This window comes from Salmo salar, chromosome 23, assembly GCF_965601325.2.
Source record: "Salmo salar chromosome 23, fSalSal1, whole genome shotgun sequence".
In the NCBI taxonomy this organism is placed as follows: domain Eukaryota; kingdom Metazoa; phylum Chordata; class Actinopteri; order Salmoniformes; family Salmonidae; genus Salmo; species Salmo salar.
In genome coordinates, this window is record NC_138313.1 from 40,560,407 (window position 1) to 40,584,122 (window position 23,716).

Below are 23,716 nucleotides of genomic sequence, written 5' to 3' on the forward strand. Positions count from 1 at the left end.
ACATGTTGGACCCCAAGTACAGTTGAAGTCGGAAGTTTACATACACCTTAGCCAAAAACATTTAAACTCAGTTTTTCACAATTCCTGACATTTAATCCAAGTAAAAATTCCCTGTCTTACGTCAGTTAGGATCACTACTTTATTTTAAGAATGTGAAATCTCAGAACAATAGTTGAGAGAATTATTTATTTTAGCTTTTATTTCTTTCATTACATTCCCAGTGGGTCAGAAGTTTACATACAGTCAATTAATATTTGGTAGCATTGCCTTTAAATTGTTTAACTTTGGTCAAACATTTCGGTTAGCCTTCCACAAGCTTCCCACAATAAGTTGGGTGAATTTTGGCCCATTCCTCCTGAAAGAGCTGGTGTAACTGAGTCAGGTTTGTAGGCCTTCCTCGCCCAGGCTTTTTCAGTTCTGCCCACAAATGTTCTATAGGATTGAGGTCAGTGCTTTGTGATGGCCACTCCAATACCTTGACGTTGTTGTCCTTAAGCCATTTTGCCACAACTTTGGAATTATGCTTGGGGTCATTGTCCATTTGGAAGACCCATTTGCGACCAAGCTTTAACTTCCTGACTGATGTTTTGAGATGTTGCTTCAATATATCCACATACGTTTCCTACCTCATGATGCCATTTATTTTGTGAAGTGCACCAAACATAACGATGGTCATTATGGCCAAACAGTTCTATTTTTGTTTCATCAGACCAGAGGACATTTCTCCAAAAAGTATGATCTTCGTCCCCATGTGTAGTTGCAAACCGTAGTCTGGCTTTTTTATGGGGGTTTTTGAGCAGTGGCTTCTTCCTTGCTGAGCGGCCTTTTAGGTTATGTCGATATAGGACTCATTTTACTGTGGATATAGATACTTTTGTACCTGTTTCCTCCAGCATCTTCACAAGGTCCTTTGCTGATGTTCTGGGATTGTTTTGTACTTTTCGCACCAAAGTACGTTCATCTCTAGAAGACAGAACGTGTCTCCCTCCTGAGCGGTATGATGGCTGCGTGGTCCCATGGTGTTTATACTTGCACACTATTGTTTGTATAGATGAACATTGTGTTTGGAAATTGCTCCCAAGGATGAAGCAGACTTGTGGAGGTCTACAAACATTTTTCTGAGGTCTTGGCTGATTTCTTTGAATTTTCCCATGATGTCAAGCAAAAGAGGCACTGAGTTTGAAGGTAGGCCTTGAAATACATCCACAGGTACACCTCCAATTGACTCAAATGATGACAATTAGCCTATCAGAAGCTTCTAAAGCCATGACATCTTTTCCTGGAATTTTCCAAGCTGTTTAAAGGCACAGTCAACTTAGTGTATGTAAACTTCTGCCCCACTGGAATTGTGATACAGTGAATTATAAGTGAAATAATCTCTCTGTAAACAATGGTTGGAAAAATGACTTGTGTCATGCACAAAGTAGACGTCATAACTGACTTGCCAAAACTATAGTTTGTTAACAAGAAATTTGTGGAGTGGTTGAAAAATGAGTTTTAATGACTCCAACCTAACTCCAACCTTCAACTCTATGCTGGCAAGAGCATCCTGTCTGGTGCAGAGATCAACAAGGCCTATGGTGTCATCACTACTGTGTCTTGCCACCTTGGCCTGGATGAGGGCAAGATTTTTGGCAGTCTGGCGAGGTACACTTCCAAGCAAGGGCTTTGGGATAGAGATGCAATATGGCATGCGTGCCAACATATCTCATCAGCCACCTGGTGGAAGGGACTTTGTGGATCTGAGGCTCTTTCCCCTGTTGCCTCCATCATCCTCCAGATCCCACCAACATCAGCTGCCTCAGAGCCCAACTGGTCCTTGTTTGGGAACACACACACCAAAGCACGCAACAGGCTGACGAATACAAGGGTTGAAGAATTGGTGGCCATCCGGGTAAATTTGAGCCATCCTCAACAAGGTTGGAAAGTGACAGTGAAGATGAGGCCTCAGAGTCTGATGTTCAAGAGGTGGACATTGAGGAGGTCCAGGGAGAAGACATGGAAGCCTGAGAGGAAGACAACCAAAGCTTTAGTTTCTAGACTATCGTTTTACAGATGTATGTGGAAAACGTTTTTGGAAAATGCGATGAATCATTTGGGATCATTCAATATTCCCTTTCTTTTGTTGTTCAGTGAAATCAGCCCATGTGAAGAGTCAACTCATTTAATTAAAGTTCAATTCATAACTAAATTGTTTTTTAACATTTTATTGGAAGGATTTAATCATTTGCAATTATGTCTACGGTAAAATGTGTATGTTTCTGTCTCCATATGACATGGTAAATATATCCAATGCAAAAAACATCTACATTTGAATGTTATTAATATTAATTTGCATATATTTCTGTTAATTCCCATATATTCCTGTTAATTCCAAAGGGATGTTTCCACCTCTGAACATTCCCCAAAATGTGCAACCCTAGTTCACAGCACATGTATTATACAGGCTTGGAGCTTATAAATCTTACTATCTCTGTATGCCAGACTGTTTCTGGCAGTGTGTCTGCAGTGTTCAGGCAGACATTTTGTATCTGCCAAAAATGAATTGCACCCATGGTTTTTCTATGGTAGTCATACGTTGAAGGCCGATGGAGACGACAAAAAAGTGGATGGCCATGACTAGGTGATAGCATACCCATCTAACACTCCACAACAGCAATAGCATTTGCACCGTTTACAACCCAAATCCATTTTACAATGGTATATTTGAGACCACATTTACAACTTGAAAAGCATCATCTAACACTACAGTACGGATTGAAACGTTCTGAATCGATCGTTCTGTCTTTGTAGAAGATAAGGGTTTTAGGAGAACACTTTTTAACAGAAGAGACAGAAAATTTGTGTGTCACACCACGTTCCCCAGAGAGAGCTCAATGCACAGTCTGTTTGATGATTATGCATAAACAAATGTGCCTCTCTGTTGTGTTGAGTTTCCTGGACTCAGTGGACATGGCTGGTAGACGTGACAGAGGCGCTGTCAGTGGGATTGTTTTCCAGTTAGGGTTTAGCCAGTCACTACTTTGGCCCAAATTAGTCAATTAAAATGGAAAGTCCCTTATTGGTAATCTAATTGAAGTATTAAAAATAAAAGACAAGTTTTCCACCTCAGTGGATTTCTAAAAACATAATTCCACTTTGACATTATAGGGTATTGTGTGTAGGCCAGTGACACAAAATCTCAATTGAATCTATTTAAAATTAAGGCTGTAACACAACAAAACATGGAAAAATTAAAGGGGTGTGAATACTTTCTGAAGGTGCTGTAGCTGTGTGTTTTCCCCATCCCACCTCCTACTACACTAATGTCCCACACCTGCTATCGCGGCTCTGATCGGGAGCTATGGAAATCAGCTGGGTGGTATTTAGCGTCACAGCCTGGAGGTGCTGTACTATAGTACTGTAGTGTACTGTGTGGTAGAGTGCTGTGTTGAGATGCCTATCTGCCCTTAATGTATAACCATTTAGCACTGCTGCTTCCTGCTCAGGTTACTGGCCCAGCTGCAGCCCCAATCACGCAAAGACAGCAGCCAGGCAGCCCAGCAAACAGCGGACAACAGGGTGTTTGTGTTTGTGACACCTGTGTCTATCGATACGATCAGCAGCTGTGCACCACAGCACCACACGTGGTCCCAGACAGGTCCTGACAGCAAACCACCACAGCACCACACGTGGTCCCAGACAGGTCCTGACAGCAAACCACCACAGCACCACACGTGGTCCCAGACAGGTACTGAGAGCAAACCACCACAGCACCACACGTGGTCCCAGACAGGTACTGAGAGCAAACCACCACAGCACCACACGTGGTCCCAGACAGGTCCTGAGAGCAAACCACCACAGCACCACACGTGGTCCCAGACAGGTACTGAGAGCAAACCACCACAGCACCACACGTGGTCCCAGACAGGTCCTGAGAGCAAACCACCACAGCACCACACGTGGTCCCAGACAGGTACTGAGAGCAAACCACCACAGCACCACACGTGGTCCCAGACAGGTCCTGAGAGCAAACCACCACAGCACCACACATGGTCCCAGACAGGTACTGAGAGCGAATGACCACAGAAACAGAGCACCATATACAGTGGGGTGTGAAATTATTGACACACTTGATAAAGATGAGCAAAAATGCAAATACTATTTGGGAAGTTATGTTATTTAAAACTTATACAATTGCTCAGAGAAATATTTTGTTTAACAAGAAATACTTTTTTCTGGAAAAAATTTACACCCGTTTTCAATTCCTTTCAATCCCTCACATTGCGAGGATAACGGCAATGAGCCTTTTTCTAAAATGTTTTATGAATTTGAGAATACATTGGGAGGCATCTTAGACCGTTCCTACATACAGAATCCTTCCAGATCCTTGATATCCTTAATCTGCACTTATGGACTGACCTCTTCAATTTCAAGTCTGGAGACTGAGATGGCCATTGCAAAATGTTGATTTTGAGGCCAATTAAAAATGTCTTTGTGGATTTTGATGTGTGCTCAGGGTTATTGTCTTGCTGGAAGATTCACTTGCGGTCAAGTTTCAGCCTCCTGGCAGAGACTGTAATGATTTTGTTTGGAGAAGTATGGGAGTCAGGCGCAGGACACAGGGATGAGTGCAAACAAACGTGTTTACTCAAAAAACACAATAAAACTTCTCCCACAGCAAAATAACAGAGTTGGGAGAAACACCTCCAACAACCACCAAACATGAACAATCACAGACAAGACAAAAAGGGAAGCCAGAGGGTTAAATAAGGAACATAATCAGGGAATTGAAAACAGGTGTGTATAATTAAGACAAAACAAAAAGAACAGGGAAACATAGATCGGTGGTGACTAGTAAGCCGGTGACGTCGACCGCCGAACGCTTCCCGAACAAGGAGAGGGGCCGACTTCGGCGGAAGCCGTGACAGAGACAACTAGGTTTTTGGCTAAAATGTCATGGTACTTGGTAAAGTTCATGATGCCATTGACCTTAACAAGGGCCCCAGGACCAATGGAAGTAAAATAGCCCCATAACATCAAAGATCCATCAGCATATTTTAAAGTAGGTATGTTTTTTTCTTTCTGCTCATGCCTTCTAATTTTGATGACAAAACCCACCACTGGTGTGCGTGGCTAAAGAGCTCTATTTTTATGTCATCCAAGAAATGTAAATGTCTGGAGTTTGCTAAAAAGCATTGGCACTTGGATTGGAACTGGTGCTTTGGTCAGATGACATGAAAATGTAGCTCTTTGGCCACGCACACCAGTGGTGCGTTTGGTGTTGAAATGAGAACGTATGAGCAGAACCCCATACCTACTGTAAAATATGGCGATGTACACCCCTCATAAGCCACGAGTGATAGAGCTGACAGTAAGAGCTTTGAGTCAGTCAGTCAGAGTAGCTAGTCTCTCATTTCCATGTGGCTGTAGCACTGAGTATTTTGGTCAGGCCCGTTCAACATGTTTGGGGCGATTAACTTGGAAGTGGCCTGTCTGGGTTCTGTTGGGGGAGGGGGAAGGCATTATTCCACAAAAGCACACTTGATACAGCCAATTGTGTGACAGCAGCACTTTTGACCCGCGATGGACACAGGCATCTCTGCGCTGTCTGAGAGCAGGCTTAATACGTTCTGATTTCCTCAAGGCAGCACAGATAAAGGATAACATGTCAGTTGTATAAATTGCGTGCCACCAAACCTGACTTCAAAGGTCTGTGTTAGTGTAAATGGAGAGAGGAAATGAACAGTGTTCTTGTGGCACAATTTGAAAACAAAGTACAGTAAAACATTTGCTCATAAGTCTTCTGTCCCCATCTGACCCTTAGCCGTGTGCATGCGTCTGTCCCCATCTGACCCTTAGCTGTGTGCGTGTGTCTGTCCCCATCTGACCCTTAGCTGTGTGCATGCATCTGTCCCCATCTGACCCTTAGCCCCATGCATGCGTCTGTCCCCATCTGACCCTTAGCTGTGTGCGTGTGTCTGTCCCCATCTGACCCTTAGCTGTGTGCATGCATCTGTCCCCATCTGACCCTTAGCCCCATGCATGCGTCTGTCCCCATCTGACCCTTAGCTGTGTGCGTGTGTCTGTCCCCATCTGACCCTTAGCTGTGTACATGCATCTGTCCCGATCTGAGCCTTAGATGTGTGCATGTGTCTGTCCCCATCTGACCCTTAGCTGTGTGCGTGCGCACAACCTTGCTTTTAGTCCAGGATTGGGCTTCATCTGTGTCCAGGAAACCACCCTTACATGTACAGTAGATGAGGCAGAATCTTGTACACTGCTACATACGTAACAACCTCTGGCCAGAGAGATGTCATGGTGGACTGACTGACGCCCACACAGACACAGACGAGGCTATCCATTTACCATTTTCCCACCATTAAAGAGTTTATGGGCAAAGAAGACATTTCTCACACACACACACACACACACACACACACACACACACACACACACACACACACACACACACACACACACACACACACAGAGACACAGACGGGGCTATCCATTCCATGACAAACTCATGCAAAGCAATGTACTTTTCCCGGCTTTACTTGCTGATGGTTAAGCCGTGACTCAGCACGCAGTCTCTTTCCTAACTGTAGCTAATGTCTCACCACCCACACACAAGACTATTTGATCTGAAAGGCCATAATGATACTGCCATCTGAAATCCTTTCATGTATACAAATCACATGCAAAGTTCATTGTTATGAAATAAATGCAAATGTGAACACCTATCATTAGGCTGTTTTCTTGTTTGGTTGGGTGCTGGAAGTTACAATCAACACAAAGAAATGACTTCTGAAGATTGATGATTGATACTGGAACAGGTGAACCAGTTTAGTTCCCTGTTTGAATGTCAACTTCCCTTCTGCTTTTACTACATACATTTTCAGCATTTCAATATGAAAACACAATCTCTCACGTTGATCTATTATCATCTATCATGCCAGCAAGTCTCACAAACTTAAAACCCAAGATGGAAACGGTAGGAGAGAAGGGGGCACAGAGATGGAAACGGTAGGAGAGAGGGGGGCACAGAGATGGAAACGGTAGGAGAGAGGGGGGCACCAGAGATGGAAACGGTAGCAGAGAGGAGGCCACAGAGATGGAAACTGTAGGAGAGAGGGGGGCACAGAGATGGAAACGGTAGCAGAGAGGAGGCCACAGAGATGGAAACTGTAGGAGAGAGGGGGACACAGAGATGGAAACGGTAGCAGAGAGGAGGCCACAGAGATGGAAACGGTAGGAGAGAGGAGGCCACAGAGATGGAAACGGTAGGAGAGAGGAGGGCACAGAGATGGAAACGGTAGGAGAGAGGAGGGCACAGAGATGGAAACGGTAGGAGAGAGGAGGGCACAGAGATGGAAACGGTAGGAGAGAGGAGGGCACAGAGATGGAAACGGTAGGAGAGAGGAGGGCACAGAGATGGAAACGGTAGGAGAGAGGAGGGCACAGAGATGGAAACGGTAGGAGAGAGGGAGGCACAGAGATGGAAACGGTAGTGGGGAAACTGGATGCTCTTCAGATCCAATGTTAACCTATCAGTTTCATCACTCTCTCAGCTTTTTACATCCTTCCATTGGGCTCCCAGAAGGGAGCGAGTGCAACTATCCCGACCTGTACCTGTCACTACCTGTGTGGCTGCTTTAAGGAGAATTGCAGTCCTCCGCAAACTTCCTGTCAGCAAACAGATTCCTGGTCCCCCTCCCTGCAGGATGCTCGGGGATAGGAACAGACAGGACAACACACAGTAGGAGAGAAGAGGGCATAGAGATGGAAACGGTAGGAGAGAGGGGGGCAAAGACATGGAAACGGTATGAGAGAGGAGGGCACAGAGATGGAAACGGTAGGAAAGGGGGGGGAAGGATGAGAAAGTGGGGAAGAGAGTGATCAATGTAGTCAGTATGGAGGAAAACAGAATATACAAAGGGAGCAAAAGAGAGAGAAAGTGAGGGAAAGAGAGAGCATACAAATGAAAGCGAGCGAGCAAGAAGAATAACAAGAAAGAGATTATGTAAAATGTCGCCTCCCTCTTGACCTCTCGACCCCAGGGTCCTTGGAGCTGTGAAACACAAACCTGCCCTCCTCTGAGACACCTTATCTGGTCCCACCATCATTACCATCATCATCATCACCATCATCATCCCCACTATCATCCCCATCATCATTACCATCATCATCCCATCATCATCCCACTCATTACCATAATCACCATCATCATCACCATCCCACTCATTACCATAATCACCAATATCATCACCATCATCATCACCATCATCATCACCATCATCATTATCATCATCATCATCATCATCATCCCCATCATCCCCATTATCATCACCATCATCATCATCATTACCATCACCACACCATCATCATCACCACCATCATCACCATCATCATCCCCATGCTTAACATCATCATTACCATCATCATCCCCATCATTACCATCATTATCATCACCATGATCATCACCATCATCATCCCCCTCATTACCATCATCATCATCATTACCATCATCATCCCATCCTCATCCCCCTCATCATCCCACTCCTTACCATAATCATTACCATAATCACCAATATCATCACCATCATCATCACCATCATCATCATCTCTGCTAATAAGGGCTTTCAAGGGGCAGGACTCTAACACGGAAGCTTATAAGAAATTCCGCTATGCCATCCGACAAACCATCAAACAGGCAAAGTGACAATACAGGACTAAGATCGAGTCGTATTATACTGGCTCTGATGCTCGTCGGATGTGGCAGGGCCTGCAAACCATTACAGACTACAAAGGGAAGCACAGCCAAGACCTGCCCAGTGACACGAGACTACCGGACAAGCTAAACTACTTCTATGCTCGCTTTGAGGCAAATAACACTGGAGAGAGCACCAGCTGTTCCGGAAGACTGTGTGATCACGCTCTCCGCAGCCGATGTGAGTAAGACCTTTAAACAGGTCAACATTCTCAAGGCCGCAGGGCCAGACGGATTACCAGGACGTGACCTTGCGAGCATTTGCTGACCAACTGGCAAGTGTCTTCACTGACATTTTCAACCTCTCCCTGTCCGAGTCTGTAATACCAACATGTTTTAAGCAGACCACCATAGTGCTTGTGCCCAAGAACCCTAAAGTAACCTGCCTAAATGACTACCGACCCGTAGCACTCACGTCTGTAGCCATGAAATGCTTTGAAAGGCTGGTCATGGCTCACATCAACACCATCATCTCAGAAACCAGAGACCCACTGCAATTTGCATACCGCCCCAACAAATCCACATATGATGCAGTCTCTACTGCACTCCACACTGCCCTTTCCCACCTGGACAAAAGGAACACCTATGTGAGAATGCTATTCATTGACTACAGCTCAGCGTTCGACACCATAGTGCCCTCAAAGCCCATCAATAAGCTAAGGACCCTGGGACTAAATACCTCCCTCTACAACTGGATCCTGGACTTCCTGATGGGCCGCCCCCAGGTGGTGAGGGTAGGTAACAACACATCCGCCACGCTGATCCTCAACACAGGGGCCCTTCAGGGGTGCGTGCTCAACCACCTCCTGTACTCTCTGTTCACTCATGACTGCACGGCCAGGCACGACTCCACCATCATAAAATTTGCCAATGACACAACAGTGGTAGGCCTGATCACCGACAACAACGAGACAGCTTACAGGGAGGAGGTCAGAGACCTGGCCGTGTGGTGCCAGAATAACAACCTCTCCCTCAACGTGATCAAGACAAAGTAGATGATTGAGGACTACAGGAAAAGGAGGACCGAGCACACCCCCATTCTCATCAAAGGGGCTGTAGTGGAGCAGGTTGAGAGCTTCAAGTTCCTTGGTGTCCACATTACCAACAAACTATCATGGTCCAAGTACACCATGACAGTCGTGAAGCGGGCACGACAAAACCTATTCCCCCTCAGGAGACTGAAAAGATTTGGCATGGGTCCTCAGATCCTCAAAAGGTTTTACAGCTGCACCATCGAGAGCATCCTGACTGGTTGCATCACTGCCTGGTACGGCAACTGCTCGGCCTCCGACTGCAAGGCACAGCAGAGGGTAGTGCGAACGGCCCAGTACATCACTGGGGCCAAGCTTCCTGCCATCCAGGACCTCTATACTTTATGTCAGAGGAAGGCCCTAAAAATTGTCAAAGACTCCAGCCACCCTAGTCATAGACTGTTCTCTCTGCTACCACACGGCAAGCAGTACCGGAGCGCCAAGTCTAGGTCCAAACAGCTTCTACCCCCAAGGAAAATGACTCCTGAACATCTAGTCAAATGGCTACCCAGACAATTTGCATTGCCCAACCCCTCCCTCCCCCCTCTCCTCTCCACACCACTGCCACGCTATGCTGTCATCTATGCATAGTCACTTTAATTAAAGCGGCTCTCCTTTAAGTGTTCTACTCCGCTAGCCAGCACCTCGTCTAAATAGGTGTGCGTTTCTTTCGCCTCTAATTAACTCTACCTACATGTACATACTACCTCAACTAAACGGTGCCCCCGCACATTGACTCTCACCCCCCTGTATATATTGTTATTTTTTACTGCTGCTCTTTAATTACTTGTTACTTTTACCTCTTATTCTTATCCATATTTAACTTTTACCCCTTATTCTTATCCATATTTAACTTTTACCTCTTATTCTTATCCATATTTAACTTTTACCTCTTATTCTTATCCATATTTAACTTTTACCCCTTATTCTTATCCATATTTAACTTTTACCTCTTATTCTTATCCATATTTAACTTTTACCTCTTATTCTTATCCATATTTAACTTTTACCCCTTATTCTTATCCATATTTAACTTTTACCCCTTATTCTTATCCATATTTAACTTTTACCTCTTATTCTTATCCATATTTAACTTGTACCTCTTATTCTTATCCATATTTAACTTTTATCTCTTATTCTTATCCATATTTAACTTTTACCTCTTATTCTTATCCATATTTAACATTTATCTCTTATTCTTATCCATATTTAACTTTTATCTCTTATTCTTATCCGTATTTTTTGAAACTGCACTGTTGGTTAAGGGCTTGTAAGTAAGCATTTCACTGTAAGGTCTACACCTGTTGTATTTGGCGCATGTGACTAATAAAACTTGATTTGATTTGATAATTCAGCCCTTTGGTGGCACTGTCAGACGCTGTTCTATCACACATACACACACAGACACACACACACACACACCACACACACACACACACACACACACACACACACACACACACACACACACACACACACACACACACACTCCCACAGACACACACACAACCATGGTTAGCAGGACCAGAGAGCTATCAGCAGGTGTAGCGAAATGCTTGTGTTCCTAGCTCCAACAGTGTAGTAGTATCTAACTAAATGCTTGTGTTCCTAGCTCCAACAGTGCAGTAGTATCTAACTAAATGCTTGTGTTCCTAGCTCCAACAGTGCAGTAGTATCTAACTAAATGCTTGTGTTCCTAGCTCCAACAGTGCAGTAGTATCTAACTAAATGCTTGTGTTCCTAGCTCCAACAGTGCAGTAGTATCTAACTAAATGCTTGTGTTCCTAGCTCCAACAGTGCAGTAGTATCTAACTAAATGCTTGTGTTCCTAGCTCCAACAGTGCAGTAGTATCTAACTAAATGCTTGTGTTCCTAGCTCCAACAGTGCAGTAGTATCTGACAATATCAGTGAAGAATTCTGTTCAACAAACAACCCTATATCCAAAATGTTGTTGTTTAAAATAAAGCTTCCTTAATCTCTATAAATCCATTATCATACGGCCAATCACTATTCGCATGATCCACCTTGGAAAGAAACCGTTGCCCAACAGTACATTCCTCCCAGAGCTCTTTCACTCCTCTCAGCACTTCCATTTCTCCTTTTTCTTCTACCCCTTCAAATAATTATCATAAGGCAGACAGATTGTGTCAACTTCCCTTGTGATATCCACCCGTTAAATATTTTGCAGTTCCCCTGCTCTTCCTGTGTTACAGTAGCAGGGTTAAAAGTCTGTTTTGCAATTTTATTTATTTAACTAGGCAAGTCAGTTAAGAACAAATTCTTATTTTCAATGACAACCTAGGAACAGTGGGTTAACTGCCTGTTCAGGGGCAGAACGACAGATTTGTACCTTGTCAGCTCAGGGATTTGAACTTGCAACCTTTCAGTTACTAGACCAAAGCTGTAACCACTGCCACCCCAAATGTACCATGGCCTGTTCCCATTACAGACCACTGTGTGTACTCTTCACAGAAGTTGGCAAGGTATCATTAAGGCATCACCTTACCACATCCCTTCCTCATCACCTTTAACCTGTTAGGCTGGGAGGAAACACCAAACCACAGTTTGTCACCCAAGCAACTTTTTATATGTAGCTTTTCAAATGCTGTGTCCTAACTACCGCACTATCACTTACAAAGTATAACATCAAATCACTGCGATATCAGTCTTACATGCTGACCAGACCGGACATGTCGCGTGCACGAGCGTCGCTAAATAAATCTATTCAATTATTGCACCCACATTACTCGCGTGCGCCAACGAGCGTCTGCGATGCCAAGGGCTAAAATAGAACTCCTTTCTATTTCTGACGCAGATCGCGCTGCAAGTCCTGCCTCTCCCATCTCCTCATTGGTTTATAGAAGCAGGTACCCACGTGCCATCTCCTCATTGGTTATACCCACGTGGGTGATTGAAAGACGAACTGTTTTGCCGGTTGTCGTGGTAATACTATGAAAGTTTAGATGCCAATCACCAAATAAGTTCAAAGATGAAAAAGCCTGGAAGGAGGAGAGATGACTAGAAACGATTTGGTTGACCATTTTATGTGTGGATTAATTGTCGGAGTAGAGGACCTTGTGCATTTCAGGTAAAATAACAACTCAATGTTTATATCCCAGGACAAATTAGCTAGCAACAGCAAGCTAGCTAAATAGGACAAATTAGCTAGCAAGTGCAAGCTAACTGCCATACATGTTTAATGCTTTTCAACCTGTCCCCAAATGAATGTCATTGGTTCAGAGTTTGTTTTGATATTTTAACCTGCGTGTCGTAATTGCGTTTGGTGTAGGGGGACAAAATAAATGTATGCACGATAGCGCACGATGGCGCACGCTCGCAGCCGGTTTGGGTTCCGTGTTATACCACAGTAGCTACCAGTAAAAAAACCTATGTAATTATCCTGTAATAAGATAGTCGATAAACGCAGTTTATGGAATCCTAAAGGTACTATAGTTTAACATGATATGCCAATGTAAAGTGTTAACCATGACTCTCTGTCATCTCTACCTGAAGTGTTACTCCTGTAGTCTATACATTATAAATGAGAACTTGTCGGGATACCAGCACAGCACTCTGACTCAGTCCACACACACACACACACACACACACACACACACACACACACACACACACACACACACACACACACACACACACACACACACACACACCAGTGGCAGTCAGTGCCACTCACGATTAGGGAGGACCATTTATTTTATGTGCATGGCCTTATTTCTAGTACAGCATATAGGATAACTGTCATTGAATGTATTCCATTCACCCAGCTCACTAAAACAATGATAGGTTTAGGCTACAACATGATACTGGAATTTGCCCTGTACCCCTCATGAAGTTGCTACAACCTAGCCTCTGAATTAAAGTTTACAACGTAGGTGCACACACAGACAGTGACACATTCAATACCACCTTGCACACTCTTGCCTGCATCTAGCTGATCTAAGGTGTAATCATCAGTCCAACAGTTGATACAACCTAGCCTACAAAAATACTTTTATAATGAAGGTGTACAGGTTGAGAGACAAATGAAAGTAATCAAAGTTACAGACAGTAACCACATTTCCATCCACACTTTTTATGCGAGTAAGGTTATACAGTATAAAAAAACATCACAACAGCTGTGATGGAAACTGGAAGTTTTGTTACAATTTTATAAATGTAGACAGATAATTTGTTTGCTCGACATGGTGGGGACTTTTTGTGTCTGTAAAATAAATGATGCGTGAAATGGAGGTGGAAACACCTTTATGTGCAAATATTAATATAATAACCATCATATTAAAGTAAACTTGGAGTCACACGATGACATGTTGTGTGGTCCTACCACTACGATTTGGGAAAACTTGTAGTTTATTAGACTACAGATTAAATCAATTATGATGAACTTCACAGGGTGGTGAATGTGCAAGGTGATGAGCTTGATGCTCCTTTCCAATAAATATTTTCGCTCTTAACCATAATAATCTCATCATGTAGACTAGCCTACCAGCACAGCCTATCTGCACTGTATAGGCAAGCTGTTAGCTAGAGCGCAGGAGCTGTCTGTGACCAGAAGCAAAAACCTCTACAATTAAGCCAAACCTCCACACCATAACTGCTAACCGCTACACAGCCTACATCATTGTCACCATATTAATGTTATAGTAAACAAACTAGATCTAACGGGTTAGTAAACCCACAATCCAATCCATGTGTACAATCACGCAGTACAGTGCAAGCAGTTTAAATCAAATCAAATGTTATTAGTCACATGCGTCGAATACAACAGGTGTAGACATTACAGTGAAATGCTTACTGACGAGCCCCCAACCAACAACGCAGTTTCAAAAAATACGGACAAGAATAAGAGATAAAAGTAACAAGTAATTAAAGAGCAGCAGTAAAACAACAATAGCAAGACTATATACAGGGGGGTACCGGTACAGAGTCAATGTGGAGACTATATACAGGGGGTACCGGTACAGAGTCAATGTGGAGACTATATACAGGGGGGTACCAGTACAGAGTCAATGTGGAGACTATATACAGGGGGGTACCGGTACAGAGTCAATGTGGAGACTATATACAGGGGGGTACCGGTACAGAGTCAATGTGGAGACTATATACAGGGGGGTACCGGTACAGAGTCAATGTGGAGACTATATACAGGGGGGTACCGGTACAGAGTCAATGTGGAGACTATATACAGGGGGGTACCGGTGCAGAGTCAATGTGCGGGGGCACCGGTTAGTTGAGGTAGTATGTACATGTAGATAGAGTTATTGAAGTGACTATGCATAGATGACAACAACAGAGAGTAGCAGCAGTGTAAAGACGGGGGGGCAATGCAAATAGTCTGGGTAGCCATTTGATTAGATGGAGAACAGGTAGAAGGGTCCCATGTAGCTCAGTTGGTAGAGCATGGTGTTTGCAACGCCAGGGTTGTGGGTTCGATTCCCATGGGCGACCAGTACGGGAAAGAAAAAAAAAATGTATGAAATGTATGCATTCACTACTGTAAGTTGCTCTGGATAAGAGTGTCTGCTAAATGACTAAAATGTTGTTTTTTTTAAAGTACATGTAAGCTGTTTAGAAGCCTCTTGGGCCTAGACTCCAGTACCGCTTCCCATGCGGTAGCAGAGAGAACAGTCTATGACTAGGGTGGCTGGAGTCTTTGACAATTTAAAGGGCCTTCCTCTGACACAGCCTGGTATAGAGGTCCTGGATGACAGGCAGCTTAGCCCCAGTGATGTACTGGGCCATACGCACTACCCTCTGTAGTGCCTTGTGGTCGGAGGCAGAGCAATTGCCATATTAGGCAGTACATTTTACTCATTTAGCAGACACTCTTATCCAGAGCAACTTACAGTAGTGAATGCATACATTTAATTTCATACATTTTTTCCCCCCACACTGGTCCCCCGTGGGAATCAAACCCACAACTCTGGCGTTGCAAACACCATGCTCTACCAACTGAGCCACACGGGTGATGCAACCAGTCAGGATGCTCTCAATGGTGCAGCTGTAGAACCTTTTGAGGATCTGAGGACCCATGCCAAATTTTTTCAGTCTCATGAGGGGGAATAAGTTTTGTCGTGCCCTCTTCACGACTGTCTTGGTGTGCTTGGACCATGTTAGTTTGTTGGTAATGTGGACACCAAGGAACTTGAAGCTCTCAACCTGCTCCACTGCAGCCCCATTGATGAGAATGGGGGAGTGCTCGGTCCTCCTTTTCCTGTAGTCCACAATCATCTCCTTTGTCTTGATCACGTTGAGGGAGAGGTTGTTATTCTGGCACCACCCGGCCAGGTCTCTGACCTCCTCCCTATAGACTGTCTCGTCGTTGTCTGTGATCAGGCCTACCACTGCTGTGTCATCGGAAAATTAAATGATGGTGTTGGAGTCGTGCCAGGCCGTGCAGTCATGAGTGAACAGGGAGTACACGAGGGGGCTGAGCACGCACCCCTGAGGGGCGGATGTGTTGTTACCTACCCTCACCACCTGGGGGCGGCCCGTCAGTAAGTCCAGCATCCAGTTGCAGAGGGAGATATTTAGTCCCAGGGTCCTTAGCTTATTGATGAGCTTTGAGGGGACTATGGTGTCGAACGCTGAGCTGTAGTCAATGAATAGCATTCTCATATAGGTGTTCCTTTTTTCCAGGTGGGAAAGGGCAGTGTGGAGTGCAATAGAGATTGCTTCATCTGTGGATCTGTTGGGGCGGTATGCAAATTGCAGTGGGTCTAGGGTTTCTGGGATGATGGTGTTGATGTGAGCCATGACCAGCCTTTCAAAGCACTTCATGACTACAGACGTGAGTGCTACGGGTCGGTAGTCATTTAGGCAGGTTACCTTAGTGTTCTTGGGTACAAGCACTATGGTGGTCTGCTTAAAACATGTTGGTATTACAGACTTGGACAGGGAGAGGTTGAAAATGTCAGTGAAGACACTTGCCATTTGGTCGGTATATGCTCGCAGTACACATCCTGCTTATCCGTCTGGCCCTGCGGCCTTGAGAATGTTGACCTGTTTTAAAGGTCTTACTCACATCGGCTGCGGAGAGCGTGATCACACAGTGTTCCGGAACAGCTGGTGCTCTCATGCATGTTTCAGTGTTATTTGCCTCAAAGCGAGCATAGAAGTAATTTTGCTCATCCGGTAGGCTCATGTCACTGGGCAGATCTTGTCTGTGCTTCCCTTTGTAGTCTGTAATGGTTTGCAAGCCCTGCCACATCCGACGAGCGTCAGAGCCAGTGTAGTATGATTCGATCTTAGTCCCGTGTTGACGCTTTTCCTGTTTGATGGTTCATTGGAGGCTTAGCGGTTACACCGGCGGGCCCCGGTGGAAATGAATGAATAATTCCGAAAGCTTACCTTGACTTGGAAGAGTTGCAGTGTTGGGTGCCTTAACCAGCTAACATAAATGCATTACTCTCTGTTTGAGTCAGGTTGCTGAATAGGCTAAATTAGCTGCGTTAAATAAGTAAGTGAAAGGGAAACCAAGAAGAAAATGATATGCAATGAAATATAGCTGTCTTTATCTCTCTCTTTTCTTTGCTACTTCTCCTTAATTTTTGAAGAAATGTATTTGTTCAAAACTGTTCAACTATTGTCTTTCTCTCTCTTTGAGTCAACTACCAAGCACACTTTATGAACGACAATGCTATCTAGTTGTTGCTTATTCTTTCCATAATAGATCCATTCTCTGATCCTTTGATTGGACAAGATTTTAGTTCATACTGCAAGATAGGGTTGGGTGGTATCCAGATGTCCATACAGTGCCTTGCAAAAGTATTCACCCCCTTACTTTTTCTTATTTTGTTGCATTGCAATCTGTAATATAAATAGATTTTTATTTGGATTTCATGTAATGGATTTATACAAAATAGTCCAAATTAGTGAAGTGAAATGAAAACAATAACCTGTTTCAAACAATTAAAAAAAATGTAAAACGTCAGGGGTGCGTGCAAATGTCTTCACCCCATTTGCTATGAAGCCCTAAATAAGATCTGGTGCAACCAATTACCTTCAGAAGTCACATAATTAATTAAATAAAGTCCACCTGTGTGCACTCCAGGTGTCACATGATCTGTCACATGATCTAAGTATATATACACCTATTCTGAAAGGCCCCAGAGTCTGCAACACCACTAAGCAAGGGGCACCACCAAGCAAGCGATGCCATGGAGACCAAGGAGCTCTCCAAACAGGTCAGGGACAAAGTTGTGGAGAAGTAAAGATCAGGGTTGGGTTATAAAAAAATATTTGAAACGTTGACATCCCACGGAGCACCATTAAATCCATTATTAAAAAATTGAAAGAATACGGCACATCAACAATCCTGCCAAGAGAGGGCCGCCCACCAAAACTCACAGACCAGGCAAGGAAGGCATTAATCAGAGGCAACAAAGAGACCAAAGATAACCCTGAAGGAGCTGCAAAGTACCACAGCAGAGATTGGAGTATCTGTCCATAGGACCACTTTAAGCCGTACATTCCACAGAGCTGGGCTTTACAGAAGAGTGGCCAGAAAAAAAGCCATTGCTTAAAGAAAAAAACAAGCAAACACGTTCAGTGTTCGCCAAAAGGCATGTGGGAGACTCCCCAAACATATGGAAGAAGGTATTCTGGTCAGATGAGACTAACACTGAGCTATTTGGCCATCAAGGAAAATGCTATGTCTGGCACAAACCCAACACTTCTCCTCACCCCGGGAACAACTTCCCCACAGTGAAGCATGGTGGTGGCAGCATCATGCTGTGGGGATGTTTTTCATCGGCAGGGACTGGGAAACTGGTCAGAATTGAAGGAATGATGGAGGGTGCTAAATACAGGGAAATTCTTGAGGGAAAACTGTTTCAGTCTTCCAGAGATTTGAGACTGGGATGGAGGTTCACCTTCCAGCAGGACAATGACCCTAAGCATACTGCTAAAGCAACACTCGAGTGGTTTAAGGGAAAACATTTAAATGCCCAGACCTCAATCCAATTGAGAATCTGTGGTATGACTTAAAGATTTCTGTACACCAGTAGGAACCCATCCAACTTGAAGGAGCTGGAGCAGTTTTGCCTTGAAGAATGGGTAAAAATCCCAGTGGCTAGCTGTGCCAAGCTTATAGAGACATATCCCAAGAGACTTGCAGTTGTAAATGCTGCAAAAGGTGACTCTACAAAGTTTTGACTTTGGGGGGGGTGAATAGTTATCCTCTCTAGGGTAGGGGGCAGTATTTGCACGGCCGGATAAAAAACGTACCCGATTTAATCTGGTTATTACTACTGCCCAGAAACTAGAATATGCATATAATTATTGGCTTTGGATAGAAAACATCCTAACGTTTCTAAAACTGTTTGAATGGTGTCTGTGAGTATAACAGAACTCATATGGCAGGCAAAAACCTGAGAAGATTCCTTACAGGAAGTGGCCTGTCTGACCATTTCTTGGGCTTCTACACTCTCTTTATTGAAAACTGAGGATCTCTGCTGTAACGTGACACTTCCTACGGCTCCCATAGGCTCTCAGAAGGCGGCAAAACGCTGAATGATGTCTTTGCAGGCCCTGGCTGAAAAACAGTAGCGCATTTGGATAATGGTCGATCAGAGAACAATGAGACTGAGGCGCATGCACGAGGCGACACCATGTTTTTATTTTTTCGTCTTTGAACTAAAACAGGGTTTCCCGGTCTGAATATTATCGCTTTTTTACGAGAAAAATCGCATAAAAATTTATTTTAAACAGCGGTTGACATGCTTCGAAGTACGGTAATGGAATATTTAGAATTCTTTTGTCACGAAACGGGTCGGGCGCGTCACCCTTCTTCACCCTTCGGATAGTGTCTTGAACGCATGAACAAAACAGAGGATATTTGAACATAACTATGGATTATTTTGAACCAAACCAACATTTGTTATTGAAGTAGAAGTCCTGGGAGTGCATTCTGACGAAGAACAGCGAAGGTAATCAAATTTTTCTAATAGTAAATCGGAGTTTGGTGAGGGCCAAACTTGGTGGGTGTCTAAATAGCTAAAATCGGACATAGCGATTGCATAAAGGAGTTCTGTATCTATAATTCTTAAAATAATTGTTATGTTTTTTGTGAACGTTTATCGTGAGTAATTTAGTAAATTCACCGGAAGTTTGCGGTGGGTATGCTAGTTCTGAACGTCACATGCTAATGTAAAAAGCTGTTTTTTGATATAAATATGAACTTGATTGAACAAAACATGCATGTATTGTATAACATAATGTCCTAGGATTGTCATCTGATGAAGATCATCAAAGGTTAGTGCTGCATTTAGCTGTGGTTTTGGTTTTTGTGACATTATATGCTAGCTTGAAAAATGGATGTCTGATTATTTCTGGCTGGGTACTCTGCTGACATAATCTAATGTTTTGCTTTCATTGTAAAGCCTTTTTGAAATCGGACAGTGTGGTTAGATAAAGGAGAGTCTTGTCTTTAAAATTGTGTAAAATAGTCATATGTTTGAAAAATTGAAGTTTTCGGATTTTCGAGGAGTTTGTATTTCGCGCCACGCCTTATCATTGGATATTGGAGTGGTGTTCCACTAGCGGAACGTCTAGATGTAAGAGTTAAAGCCCAAAAAACATCACTTACCAGAATGATAACAAAATGCTAACAAGTATTAAGGAATTCTCATAGAGAATGCTAACTAAATGCTAACGAGCACATTTTGTACAGTTTCTGACCTAAACTATAAAAGTATAAAAGTAACTGAAAAATGCAACTCACAGTTTGCTGCATGCACAAAATGAAATTTAACCAGGAGGGGATTCTCTGCTATTACAAAGCTCATGCTTGATTTTGGAAGTCACTAACCACTTAGCTAGATAGCGAACTAGCAACTAAATTAGCAAACCAAATGCACAACTGCAGGGCATTTAGTAGATTTTAGACAGTTAACGTAATAGTTATAAGATACCTAGCTGGCAAACATTTAGCTGTGAATTCCAAACTATACTTAGATCACCTCGCGCGTGGCAGTGAGTGACTCACAAGGCTCTGGTCTCTCATGGTTGTGTGCTTGCAAACAAACACCATGTGACACATGACTGGGGACTACCATAGGCTATATGGTAATGTGACAGCTGAAAATGAAGAATGCAATGGTCTTTATCCCCTAACGTATTGCACAAGTTGACTGCAGGTATTTACTTAAAAAGTATCTACAAATATTCAAATGTAGAAAACAAAACGTTAAATAAATAGTTTCAGCAGTATTGACGGTATTGAAAAACCATCCTGTGGCTTTTTCCAAATTCGCCAGTATACCAAGCCTACTGCAAGCGCTCTGATAGGTTGGAGGACAGACTCCGGTAGTTGTTAGAATTACTGTGTAAGTCTAGGGAAGGGAGTGAGAACCATGATCCTCCTAGGTTTTTTATTGATGTCAATGTACCCAGAGGAGTACGGAAAATAGCCGTCCTCCGGCTATACCTTGGTACTACCCTAGAGGGTGCTGTTGAGGCTACTGTAGACCTTCATTGCAAAACAGTGTGTTTTAATCATATATATGTTGGCATGAATATATTTAGTATAGTTTTATCTAAAAAGGATCACTTTAATGTTTCACCATTTTTTTTAAAGGAAATTCACTGAGTAGGAAGGTCCTCCTCTTCCTCCTCTGAAGAGCCTCTACTGACACACTAACACACTAACACACACACACACACACACACACACACACACACACACACACACACACACACACACACACACACACACACACACACACACACAACACTAACACATTCACTAACACACATCCACAGTCCTCATTCCATTCCTGAACCCTGAACCATTTCCTGTATGAAATAATGTGTAAAAAAAAAAAAAAAAAAAAGAAACATGAACAATGACAATCTGTCACATTAGAAAACTAAATGCAGAAAATCCTGGTACTGCATGCCAATAAATAGCTTGATATTGTTTAAACTAAAGGTCCGTGTAATAACTACTTAGTGACATGAATTGCCTCCAATACTAACAAGACCTTATTCATCGCACAATAGAAACACTGCCATAAACGGAATTAATTATCCAACCGTTCAAATTGAACGACCAACAATGGATTTGACAGAAAATCGGAAATAAATCCATTATTATTACTATTCAATTAGTTTATAAATTCATGGCTACATACTTTCTATACAGACTAGTAAATAGCCTACGTCCGTGAAATTGTGCATCCACCTGCTAACATAGAGCCGACAAAATAACAGTTAGCCTACCTGGCGCGACAGGTGCAGTGTTCGGCATCTTCATATATGACACAGTATTGTGGCTTTTAGAAAGACCTAAACACACATTTTCAAGATGTTCTTTGGTCAAATATAAATCAATCACTTACTTTGAGAAACAGATATAGGACAATAGACGTCCTGAGAAGAACACCGAAGCACGATAGTCTGCTCATGATGCCGGACAGTTATGAAAAACTTCACACGCGTTTCTTGCCGTTGCTCACTTGCATTTTCTAAACTTTCCTTTTCTTGAAAAAAAATCACCTTTACTTTTGATTCTATGTGCTGAGCCTTGTCGCTGGTGTGGTCCTGTTAACCGTTCCGATCGCCAAAGGAGCAGTGGTGTACAGGAAGAAGTCACTTTTCTGTGTCGCAAGTAACGGTGTGGAGCGGTAGCCAGTGGCGTCACTTTCAGAAGTTAAAGTTCTGTGCATGCCTGTAGCTTCCAGACAGCTTGGCTACGCGCCTCCCTCTCTTTCGGTCTCTGTCAATGTTCTCTGCCGTCATTTCATCGATGCTGTTGCTAAAGTTACCGCATCCTTTTCCTCTGCGAGGACTTTGGGGTGGGAGTCTGTCATCAGAAATGTAGCCATCCCACATTCTTACCATAACTCCATGAGAGAGGGTTAATGAATGCATCCATAGGGTCACGCAACAATACCAAGCACAGCTAAGGCAAATGTTTATCGAAACAAAAATCAATACCTTCTGTAAAAAACAATCTGAGTGGACATAAAAAGTCCTATGTCCACATACACTGAACAAACATATAAACGCAACATTTAAAGTGTTGGTTCAATGTTTCATGAGCTGAAATAAAATATCCCACACATTTTCAATATGCACAAAAAGCTTATTTCTCTAAAATGTTGTGCACAATTTTGTTTACAACCCTGTTAGTGAGCATTTCTCCTTTGCCCAGATATTCCACCCACCTGAGAGGTGTGGAATGTCAAGAAGCTGATTAAACAGCATGATCATTACACAGGTGCACCTTGTGCTGGGGACAATAAAAGGCCACATTTTAAAATGTACAGTTTTGTCACACAACACTATGCCACAGATGTCCCAAGTTTTGCGAGAGCGGGCAATTGGCATGCTGACTGCAGGAATGTCTACCAGAGCTGTTGCCAGAGAATGGAATGTTCATTTTTCTACTATAAGCCGCCTCCAACGTCGTTTTAGAGAATTTGGCAGTACATCCAACCGGCCTCACAACCTTAGACCAGGTGTACGGCGTCCTGTGGGTGAGCAGTTTGCTGATAGCAATTTGAATGCACAAAAATACTGCGACGAGATCCTGAGGCCCACTGTGAGGCCCATCTTTTTTAAGGTATCAGTGACCAACAGATGCATATATGTATTCCCAGTCTTGTGAAATCCATAGATTATGGCCTGATGAATTTATTTCAATTGACTGATCTCCTCACATGACCTGTAACTTAGTAAAATCTTTGAAATTGTTGCATGTTGCATTCATATTTTTGTTCAGTATAAATAATACCAATGTGATTTCTATTGTGTAAACCCTATCCAGAACATACAACGGTCATGCTTACGTTAGACACCCTACCAACAAATCCCTAACACCCTCATCTATGTCCATGGAGGTATTCAGTATTCTCCCTTGCTTAATGTATCTGAATTCCGTTGATGATTACATGTTGAGGGACTATTTTA

The 23,716-nt window shown here is 43.3% G+C and overlaps 1 protein-coding gene across 1 annotated transcript in view; it reads right to left on the reverse strand.

The window, feature by feature from the left end:
* Positions 1 to 22,581, reverse strand: part of LOC106584595 (receptor-type tyrosine-protein phosphatase beta) — an 84,141-nt gene extending 61,560 nt beyond the window's left edge. Inside the window, exon 1 of the mRNA XM_045706244.2 lies at positions 22,144 to 22,581. Within this exon, the coding sequence (XP_045562200.2) occupies positions 22,144 to 22,209 (66 nt within the window). The 5' untranslated portion in view covers positions 22,210 to 22,581. The remainder of the gene's footprint in view (positions 1 to 22,143) is intronic.
* Between the last annotated feature and the right edge of the window lie 1,135 nt (positions 22,582 to 23,716).